The sequence below is a fragment of the Arvicola amphibius genome, chromosome 12, assembly GCF_903992535.2.
Source record: "Arvicola amphibius chromosome 12, mArvAmp1.2, whole genome shotgun sequence".
NCBI lineage: Eukaryota > Metazoa > Chordata > Mammalia > Rodentia > Cricetidae > Arvicola > Arvicola amphibius.
In genome coordinates, this window is record NC_052058.2 from 31260138 (window position 1) to 31271682 (window position 11545).

At 48.7% G+C, this 11545-nt stretch overlaps 1 protein-coding gene across 1 annotated transcript in view; it reads right to left on the minus strand.

Annotated features, from left to right (window-relative positions):
• Galnt15 (polypeptide N-acetylgalactosaminyltransferase 15) overlaps positions 1-11545 on the minus strand; it is a 42974-nt gene that overhangs the window by 28868 nt on the left and 2561 nt on the right. Inside the window, exons 2-3 of the mRNA XM_038349976.1 lie at positions 3834-4000; positions 801-1005 (exon numbers count right to left, since the gene is read on the minus strand). Of these exons, the coding sequence (XP_038205904.1) occupies positions 801-1005; positions 3834-4000 (372 nt within the window). The remainder of the gene's footprint in view (positions 1-800; positions 1006-3833; positions 4001-11545) is intronic.

An 11545-nucleotide genomic window follows, 5' to 3' on the forward strand; every position in this document is an offset into this window, starting at 1 on the left:
TCACCCCAACTTAATGAGAGCAAGCATAGAGCTCAAGAACAAGAACCAGGAGCTCTGGTTCTGACGGTTCCATCAGGCTGGGAGCCAGGAGGTCCTACCATGTCTCAGGCCGGCTTGAGTGGTATGGATGTTGAATGGGTGAACCTCTTCCCACACTCCTAGGGGAGCTAGTTACCAGGGTTAGGTTTTCTGAATACAATAGTCAAATTGAGGGGCATGACAGATAGGTCAGGCTTAGGAAGAAGTGGAGATGAGAAAGAGGGAATGGAAAAGATAGCATGATAGAGTCAAAGCAATGCTAACTTGTGGGATGTAGTATGACCCTCTCAATTCCACATCCCCTAGGGCTTGGTTTAGTTAGAAAATTAGGAGCACTGTGGACATTACAGAGGAGCAAAGAAAGTTAATTGTTGAGAAAATCAGTGATGGAGAAATCTAATGCCTTCTTCCTGGGCATAGGTTACCTGTGCTCTAGGCTAGTTTAGGAATTTGTTCCCCCAATGGAAACTGGCAAAGTCGGGGAGTCATGGCAGGCATGGTGTGTTCTGCCCTTCCTATGCAGCTTAGCCGGACTGGCTCATTTAGACGTTGTAGAAGCTGTTTTCTAGCCTTCCTTCCAACGGTAACTCCCCACACTTCTTTCTACACCCAACTGTCTGGAAATCCCAAGGAATAGCAATCAGTGGAAACCAAGGTGCTTCTCAAATGGTGGGTAGATACTCTGTTCTCAGAGTAACTATGCTGGGCTGTCTCTCCCAGACCCACTCCTTGCTTTGAAGATCCTGGGCGGAATGAATTACCTGTCATCAGCTATTCTGTTGAGGAGAGGCTCCAGCCATCCAGGGTGGCACTCACAGTGGGCATCCATGAAGACCAGCACGTCCCCTATGGCCATGGTGGCCCCCAGCATCCGGGCTCCGATAGTGCCAAGCCTCTTGTTGCTCCTGAGCAACTTCACAGCCTCCAGCCTGGCCACATAGTCACTGAGAGCAGACTTCAGTTGTTCTGGAATTGACAGGGTCCTGTCAATGGGGGTCGTGGATGCCACACTGAACAGGACTGTGATGAGCATTGCTGACTTAGGGATCCCAGTGGGTACCAGATTCTGAGCCTCCAATGTGTTACTAAACATGGTCATTTCTAAAGTTTGGGATGGTGCACAGTTCTCTGTATTAGCCAACAGGCTGGAGGAGTGGAAAACCAGAAGAGGAGAGAACTGCAACTGAGATCAAGATCACTGCTCAAGAAAACCACTTGCTCCTACATCCCAGCTTCAGCTCCCATCCAGAGATCCCAGCTGAAGACAGCGGACAAGGGGCTTAAGAACAGAGGGTCATGAAACTGCAGCTGGTAGCCCACTGAGTCTCAGAGGTTTCACCCAGTGGCAGGATGAGTCTGAGAAGAGGATGGGGAGGAGATGAGAAACCATGGGCACTTCCAGCTGTGGGCTTTGGGCAGATGCAAAGTCTGTGGCTTAGCTGCTAGCCAAGGATCCAGGTGCCCTCAAGTAGGAAGGGCTGAAGCTGAGGACTTGGGAGGAAGCTTGTGTTAGGTTTCTATTGTTGTGGTAAAACACAATGACCAATAGTGGCTTGGGGAAGAAAAGGTTGATTTCCTCTTACAAGTCTCAGGTCACACTTCATCACTGAGGGAAGTCAGGGAATGAAGTCAGCTCATTAGCTGACAGGAAGGGACAATAGGCCTGTTCTTCAGAGGACTCTACCCCAGCCAGGACCCAAAGGGACTTCAGGTACTTTACCAACCAGCCCAGTGCACTGCCTGCCCATCAGCCTCAACAAATGCTGTCCCACACAATTCCAGTGCCTTCAGATGCTCTGACATTCCTTGATGGCCAGGGCTGGCAAATTCAAGATGGGAGAATCTTCAAAAGAGACTCCATCCCTCCATCCCACCCTCCTTTGTTATAGAAGGTCTGTGCAGACCCCAGCAGGGCTCAGATTTCTGGCCAGTGCCTCTACTTTCCCTTGAATCCAGCTGGACTGCTAAATGTCTGAGTTAAGCAAAGAGGACTTTGATCCCCAAGGAAAGACCAGATCATGAGTTATGCAAATGTGGGCTCTCAGATGATGGCATTACTTCACCTGGCTGCTTCTTAGAGCTATGGGTACCTGGGCACAACTGATATCTAAAGACCCTGAGGTTCAGGGTTATCTGGTAAAGTTACTGAGGGTGGAACCCAGGGCTTCACACAGAAAGTGCGAGTGCTCTACTGCTGAACTGTAATGTGGTCTTTTGTGTGTTTGTTTTCTTTTTGAGATTAATTTAAGTACAACATCTTTCCCTTCTCTTTTCTCCCCCCTAGACCCTTCCATATATTCCTTCCTACCATCCTTCAAATTTGTGGTCTCCTTTTTCACTAACTGTTTTTGCATAAATAGCCATTTTTTTTCTGTTCCTGCTTCCATTCACTCTCTTTGTTCTCACCCAGCTATAAAGACCCACAAAACCTTGCAAGCATAGGTCACCAGGCAGCCTAAGTAAACAGACAAGGAATGTTTATGGTCCTTGGTCTATTAGCATTTTATTAAATGTTAGCAAGCTTCAATGTTAGCAGTCTCTTAAGCTTGATGGTTATCAGAGACACCAGTGAAGGTTTGTCATTCACTGGGCTGTGGGTAGAAGGTTAATTATTTTTCCTGAGAGTAAGACATAAGCAGTATATCTCCTGGACCAAAGTCATCAGTAAACTGAGGTGAAGGTGAGGTGAGGAGTTAGGAATCTTTTAATGCAAGGTTAGTTTTAGGTCATAACTTTTCTTATCTATAAGTGAGGTAAAACCAGGGCATGCTTATTTTTTTCTATCTTTGTGAGCAGCTGTGAATTAACAGCTTTGGGCATGTAATAATTCTATGTCCTGCCGGGCGGTGGTGGCGCAAGCCTTTAATCCCAGCACTCGGGAGGCAGAGGCAGGCGGATCTCTGAGTTCGAGGCCAGCCTGGTCTACAAGAGCTAGTTCCAGGACAGGCTCTAGAAACTACAGGGAACCCTGTCTCGAAAAACCACAAAAAAAAAAAAAAAAATAAAATAAAATTCTATGTCCTTGGATATCTGGGTATGTCTTAAATAGAATGCTTTTTCTGGACCCTAAACACTGACCAATGCCTGTCAATAAAGATAATTGCAGGAAGGCTGATCTCTATGTTTAGATAGGAGAGAGGAGCAAAGACCTGGTAGTGGGAAGTAGGTGTTTTGACTGTGTGACTGTCTTTACACATATCTCAAACAGTGATGAGCTGTAGGAAATAAATCCCAAATTTGTAACAGAAGGGAAGTCAGCTACAGCAAAAACTCTACAGTAAAACAACAGCCACTTTATTTACAAGGCAGAAACACCAATATGCTCTGCATCATGGTTCAAACCTTCACCAAACCCCTTGGCTCTGCTGAGTCACCTCATGAAAAGATGGCTGAGTAATTACTGTAAAATATTGTGGCTTGTAGCAATGTGAAGGATTGGGGCCTGAGGAAGAGAATCCCAACAGAATCAGACTGAAGTGACCCTCCCCAGGACCTCTTGGGTTTACCTTCTCTTGGGAGTTCCCTATCCCAGAACTCTTCCTTGCTCGAATATTCCTCTATTGTCCCCTTTCCTTATCGCCTTACTGGTCTTCTCTGGGGTCCTTCAGTAATATATTACTCACAGTGGAGTATATGCTCCCTTGTCCCCTGAAGCTCCACATCCGGGGAACCTTGTCTATGGCCTTGAACTCTTTCTTTTACGGAACTTCCCCTTCCTCCTGTCTTGTCCTTCCCTCCTCCCTTCTGGCTGACGGCCAACCACTCCCAGTGATCCAGAAGTCGACTTCAGTTACCTTGCTGGCTGAGGTCATCTACAATGATGATCTCCTGCAGCAAGGCCTTGGGTGCTGTGTCCAGGATGCTGTGTATTGTTCTCAAGAGCAAGGGCCAGGCTTCATCGTGGAAGCAGAGAATGATGCTGGCTGTAGGCAGGCCACTTGCAGGGTGCTGCTGTAGACACCTGCAGGGGAAGAGAGTTAGGGAGCCCCCAAGGAGGAGATTCTGCAGAGAAGTCAGCCCAGGCCCCTCACTCCTCAACCCTGGCTGGCCCACTACAACCACATTACCATTACAATTCAGTGGCTCTCCTGGGATTTCATCAAGTAGCCAGCCACACAGAGATCCCAACATATTACAACAGCACCTTCTAACTTGCTGCCTCAGAGCTCTGCTCTGCTGAACCCAGCACCTTCTTTGTACTTAAGGGGAGCTGGTCCCATTAACTGAGATGATGGCCCTCAACTGTACAGTGGGGATAAACAACAGCATCACCATCTCAGGTGAAGCTCAGCAAAGGGGCCTGCATCCACTAGGCCCATCCTTGGTATGTGGAAGAGCCCAAGATGCTCTACCTTCAGAATTTCTGGGTGATTTCTATTTCATCTACCCCTGGTTGGATACTCTGACTCACTGTCCTGCCTACACCCCAGGGGCCATGTGAGCCCAACAGCCCTGTCAGGGAGCAGGGACTCGGCAGCTGTCTGACTTGTTGCCATGGAGTCCATCCTGGAGGGAATATGATAACAGGTCTGGTGCACAGAGCAGCACGGCTTCACTTTACAAAAGGACCCTCCTAAAATGAAACTTCTTTTTGGGTCCCTCTTCAGAGAAAAGTCAGAGTCACCAGTCTGGACCTGGCCTTGTCTGAGGCACACAGTCCCCCAGTGCTGCTGAGCGTCCTTCTGCCTGATCCCTTCCTCACCAGGGCAGGAAATTTTAGTAAGCAATGAAGCAGTGGTGACCTTACAGAGACAACCAGTCCTAGGTAAGTGCTGAAGGCCTCATAAAGCCGCAGGGGAGTGTCTGTGGTGTGAGATGGCTTAGCAGGTAAAGAAGCCTGAATACTCAAGTTTGATCGGGACCTGAGTTTGATACCCAAGATCTACACTGTGGAAGGAGAGACCTGAATCCTGACATTGTCTTCTGCCTTCCGCATGTGTGTTTTGACTCACCCCCATACCCCACAGTAAATAAAAAGTGTAATTAAAAAATAAAGACATGAGACAATTTGTTAGTTAATGAATTTCTTTCCACAAGGATTTTTAGCCTCTTACAAGAAATACATCCAACAGGACTGGAGCTGTATCTCAGTTTAGGGTTCTTGTCTGGTGTATGCAAGGCCTTGAATTCCAACCCCAGGACTAAAAATAAAGTACAATGAAATAGCATTAAGATAGAGAGGAAAAGCCAGGGAAATAGAAGAATATGTATTCATAAAACATAAGGTTTTCTAGAATGAATATGAAATTTGATTTAGAGATTCCCAACAGCCAATGTTTAAAAAAAAGCTGATTCTTCATGGAATAACATCTATCTGAGAAGTGAAATATCTGGTTTAGTTTGTAATTTTTTATTTTGTGATAATTTAAGACTCCCAAGAAGTTACAAGCATTGTACAGTTAAACCTGGTGTGAAAAAAAAACAAACATATGAGCATGAATGGTCAGTTTTCTAAGTTTTTGATGCTCTAGCATCAGTTTTGAAATCATCGCCAAAATAAACAAAGTTATCCTCAAGATAAACAAAATAATCTTAACATACCCAGAGGGAACTGTCTTCCCTATAAGGTTTTGGGAGTGGACCAAGAGTCGTTTGTATAGCTGGTAAATGGCCAGGCTCCAGGACCCAGCAACAGAGGTAGCAGCCCACTAGGGGTAAGATTTTACACTGCTTGCTAGTCAGTATCGTGTGAGAAGCCAGGCTCCTCTGGTCGCCATTCCTTTCCAGCCATGATCGACTTAATCTCATGAATCGTGAGCCAAAAGAAACTCAAATATGTTCCCCTTCCTTATGGTGCTTCTGTTAGCTATTCAGTCATAGAGATGAGAAAAGTAACCACTGCATCCATTGTTTGTAGGATTTTACGGGGTGGAGGGAACACATGCCTGGAGGTCAGAGAACAGCTTGCTGGAGGAGTTCTCTCCTTCCTTATAGGTTCCAGGGATTGAACTCAGGTCTTTGGGCCTGGCGGCGAGTGCCCTTAACAGCTACACCATTTTTCTGGCCTTGCTCAATGCTTGGAAGTATCAGTTTCCTTATTTTAAAAATTAGGACGCTTTTTTTTCCTACTTGAGCGTAGTATGAGAAAACAATGTGAGTGCCGGGATTAAAGGCGTGCGCTGCCACAGCCGCGCCAAATACTGCTATTTTACCAACTGCTCTGCAGCATGGACCCGCACCGGACTACTTCCATGTTAGGTTTCCCTTCTCATCAGGATGGAAATGCCCACAGATGGCGTTGCAGAGCTTTCTTGAGGAGCAAGTCCCACAGGTGCTTAGCATCAAGTCAGGCACACGGCTGCGGCCCCTTTGGAGGAGGCAGTCTTTCCGTTCTAGCCTCCTTCAGACAGCCGTCGCTGTGGATTCTGCAGTCAGGAGCTATGAAAGAACATTCAGGCCACTGACTTCTGTCTGATCTCCCAGAGCATTCTCTGTAGCACAGACGTCTCTCCGTCACTGGCCAGCTATGCGGATGACACTGGACTTGTCGCTTGTTTTAGATTTTGAGGATCTCCTGATGGGAACGACAGCACCCACTTACAAAGGTCACTGTGAGGTTGAGTGGCCCTCGGAAAGCCCCAGGAAGGACATGTCTGCTGCTGTTTGTCTCCATAGCCGTGCTTCAAGAGCTGCTGCAAAGGCCCTTTCAGTCTTGGAATTTGCTCTTCTTGCTCTTTGCTCTATTTTTTTGGTTTTTTGAGACAGGGCCTCACTGTGTAGCCCTGGCTGTCCTCAAACTCACTCTGTAGCCCAGGCTGGCCTGGAATTTACAGAGATCCACCTGCCTCTGCCTTCCAAGTGCTGGGATTAAAAATGTGTGCCACCACCGCATGGCTTTTGTTCTTGATTCTTTAGGGTCCCTTTCTAGCAGGCAGACACCCTGAGAAGGTGCGATTTCAAAGAGTGGTCCTGTTTCCAAAGTTTCTGAGTTTGATGACCAGGCCTAAGTATACTTTTTTCTTCACAGTGAGAGAAGTAGTTGGGAGATGGATGGGCAGTATGAGTGGCTATACCATACAAGCAGACACGGGTTCTATGGGGTTGATGGGCAAAGAACGTAGGCCCCAACATAACCAGGAGGGTCTCCTGCAGCAGTGTGGACAGGCCCTACCTCCTCTCCAATGAAGAAGCTCTTACAGTCTTCAGGATTCACATAGACCACATGGACCACCTCCTCAGGTACTAGGAAGCCAGAAGACCACCATGGAGTGTTTGGGCGTATCACGGAGGACTAACAGAACTGAGTGGGTTCTGCCTATGGGGCATGTGCAGGCCCAGCACCCTCAACACACCTCTTCAATGCAGAACCAAATATTGCAGATTAAGCACTGGCAAAGTCCTGTGGCCCAGAGCATGCCAGATGGTTCTAGGAGGAACAGGAATCTATTAATTTGCTCCTGGTGGCCAGAGGATCTGAAGAAGGGGCCCGTGGATGAGGCAAACACAGTGGCCAGAAGGGGTGTTAAGTTCATGTGCAGCTGAAGTGGGTTTATGGGCCTCTGTGGTCCTAGGGATGAGCTCCATCAACTAGTGGGCATCAAGAGGAGCCTCACTGTGCCCATGGCTGGTGGTGCAGTGGAAATAGTGTGACACAGCCAGACTCCACTTTCACTCACTTTGCTGAGGGCATCTTAGGAATTTCATCCTGTATAGCCAGCAGAGAGGAGACCAAGAGTGGCCACAGGCTTCAAATCCTGGGCCAGTCACTTCTGAGGTTCGGAAAAGTGAGGTGACATCTCTGAGGACCGCACTTCCTTCGGTTGTCTCCAGGTCATCTGCTGTTTTAGTAACTCATCCCCCTTTAACAATTCTTTTGATTCATTAGTTCCTCCCGAGTATGCAACATATATAACCTTAACTTCCTCATCCATAAAATGGGGTTATGGGAAGGAGCCAGTGAATCATGCCCCAGGCATCACAGAGAACTTAATGGACTTTGTGAATTGTAGCCCTGCTGTCTGCCTGACAGCACAGCTACCACCAAAGCTTCCCTTCCCCACTCTGATCCTGACTCAGAAGAAGAGACCCCTCTCCAACTCCCCCATGCTTTCAAGGCTGGGGACCACTAGTGCAATTTAACCCCTGGTTTTCAGTCTGGCTGCATGCTAGAGCCACTTTCCTTAGGTGAATCAAATATGAGGTGGGCACAGAATCCAATGTCTGTGTTCTAACACACATGGTAGGCAAACAAACCATGCACATACTTGGGACTCGCTGGTGTAGCACCTGGCTGCTGTGAATAGGGCCTGTGGACCATTGGAGCTTAGCATCTCAGGCTGCAGCCCCGATCCCCTGAATCCTGCTCTGCCTGTCAATGCACCGCTGTAAGTTCATGGGCATGCTGAAGTTCAAGGACCCCTGCTCTGACCAACATGGCCCAAAGAGTTGAATTCGAACAGGGTTTCCATAGCATCTTCAGAGCAGCTCTAATGCCCAGGAGCCCATGGAGGATCCTGGACCTATGACAAGCCTTCTGGGGGGCATGGATGGCAACCCAAGTATTAAACACAGAGTGGCAGAGCCCCTGGCCTGGACTTTGAGATGCAAAATGCTGCCTCCCTAGGAGTGTCTTTGATCTTGGCCCCTCCTTATCTACACTGGAAGTCAAGGCAATCAGAAAGGGAGTGGAGGTGGGGTAACTGGGAGTGGAGGTGGGGTAACTGGGAGTGGAAGTGGGGTAACTGGGAGTGGAGGTGGGGTAACTGGGAGTGGAGGTGGGGTAAAACTGGGAGTGGAGGTGGGGTAACTGGGAGTGGAGGTGGGGTAACTGGGAGTGGAAGTGGGGTAACTGGGAGTGGAGGTGGGGTAACTGGGAGTGGAGGTGGGGTAAAACTGGGAGTGGAGGTGGGGGATAACTGGGAGTGGAGGTGGGGTAACTGGGAGTGGAAGTGGGGTAACTGGGAGTGGAGGTGGGGTAACTGGGAGTGGAGGTGGGGTAAAACTGGGAGTGGAGGTGGGGTAACTGGGAGTGGAGGTGGGGTAACTGGGAGTGGAAGTGGGGTAACTGGGAGTGGAGGTGGGGTAACTGGGAGTGGAGGTGGGGTAAAACTGGGAGTGGAGGTGGGGTAACTGGGAGTGGAGGTGGGGTAACTGGGAGTGGAAGTGGGGTAACTGGGAGTGGAGGTGGGGTAACTGGGAGTGGAGGTGGGGTAAAACTGGGAGTGGAGGTGGGGTAACTGGGAGTGGAGGTGGGGTAACTGGGAGTGGAGGTGGGGTAACTGGGAGTGGAGGTGGGGTAACTGGGAGTGGAGGTGGGGTAAAACTGGGAGTGGAGGTGGGGTAACTGGGAGTGGAGGTGGGGTAACTGGGAGTGGAAGTGGGGTAACTGGGAGTGGAGGTGGGGTAACTGGGAGTGGAGGTGGGGTAACTGGGAGAGCCCTGCAAGCTAAGCTGACAGTGGTGTGGGACACCAGTGAGCAGGACACACGTGACTCTTGGCCCTCAGTGCCAGCAGTTTCAGGGTCTAGGTAACCCCATGCCTCACTCAGCTTCTGGCTCCCATCAAGGGTCTTTCTCTTTATATTGTTTGTGTGCTTTGGTGTATGCATGTGTGTGTGTGTGTGCATGTGTGTGTGTGTGTGTCCCTTCCCCACAGTACAGCCATCACAGTGGGTCTGAACCGCCCTGTAAAGCATGGTGGTATGTACAGTTTACACTCTTCCATGGATGTTGCCTTGGGGGTCTCCGTGTCTGGCTTTTGCCCTCAGCAGGATCTTTACAAGGCGCCCTTGAAAATGGATGAGTCTCCAGAGCAGCTGTAGTACCCAGGAGCCCATGGAGGATGCCCGAACCTGCGACTTCAACAAGCTCTCTGGGTGCTTGGATGGCTCCGTAAGTATTAAGCCAGATGGGTATTGTTGTAGGTTGCATGTAGCCCTCCAGCATCCCGGATGAGACATTGGGCAGCTTCAGCAACTAGGTGCTCCTGTGGGCACTGTGGTAGTCATCCGCCTACGTGCTCTCAGGGCCATGGGAGGTGGCTGGTTTGAAGACTGGCAAGCTTAAATGCCAGTGACTTGCCCAGGTTTGATCTGGGAATTGGCAGATTCAGAGTCCATCATAATGGCATCAAACAGGCTGTCAGGTCACGTGACACCACTCCATTCACCTCTCTACATCTTGATCTCTCTCATTCATAAAACGAAACCTGCTGCACAGATCTGTGAAGCTGATTAAGGAAGTGAAACCCACTTACTAAAGTCTCCAGTGCGTATTAAGTATCCACTAAAAGCTCACTAGAGTTTTGCCTTTCTTTCCTGAGACATTTGTTCTGAGGCAGGGTCACACTGTGTAGCCCAAGGTGTGCTCAAACACACAATGCTCCTGCCATAGCCTCCCTTCGCCAAGCGCTGGAGGCAGCAGCGTGCACCATCATGCCTGGTCCCAGAGCATGTCTTTTGGCTTCATTTACACTATTATTTTACTATTCCATCTTGTATTATTGGTAATTGTCCTGAATGCCTCCTATGTAAACTGACCTCCAGCCATGGTCCTAGAGGAGATTTGGAACCTAGCAAGGAGACTGACAAACGCCAGGGAAGGGCAGGGTCTGGGTGAAGGTTAGAAGAATGTGTCTGGGTTAGGAGTCAAGGAGCTTGCAGAAAGCCTGGAGACTGGAGGAGTGTGGGAGAGAGGACACAAGAGGCAGAGTCAGACCCACACAGCAGACAGATGCTTATATGCAGCATTTCTTGTCTTTTCACCCACTGGAATGTGGAGGGAAGGAGAGCGCTGCCAGCTTGGATAGAGGATAGGGGTTTTGCCTGGCTTTGCAGGGACTCTTGGGTATCAAGGAGCCTTCTGTAGGCTGGAAAATCTGGAATCTGGTAGCAGAGGTGAGCTCTGGCTGCACCAACCGCACTCACTGATGACAGCCAGCAGAGGGCGCTGTCCACCTCTACATAGAGCTGGTAACTATGAAAACCCTGGGATGGAGATCCCAATTACGTGTTTCACTGGAGGCAGAGAGGTTTCTTAACTGCCAGAGTCTTTCAGGGTTAAAATGGCCCAGACAACTGAAACGCAGTGGTTACCATGGAGGGAAGAAAGAGCCAACAAAGTGGTCTGCCCAAGGTATATACAAGTGTCCAGGCTGGTTTATGTCTAACACACCAGGTGTATCTGTATCTGCTTGTACCACCAACCCTCCCCCCAATTCACACATGCACATCACACTACAAGCAACACACTCGAACACAAGCACATGACTATTGCAAGAAACATTTTACAATACAAAGAACACACACGTGCCCCGTATATCATGGAAAATAAAGTTTCATGATGTATACGTATGTATAATAGGTACGGTACATGTGCACATCACATCAAACATACAGCACATACTATAGGTATATGCAGTCTACTCATGTATGCCACACATCTACACCTGTGCACGGCATTTGTGCCACAAGAGTCACCCACTTTGTATACACTCACAACATATCATTTACTATTACTACATAATAAATGCATAACACATGCACATGTGTCTCACATACAGTGCACA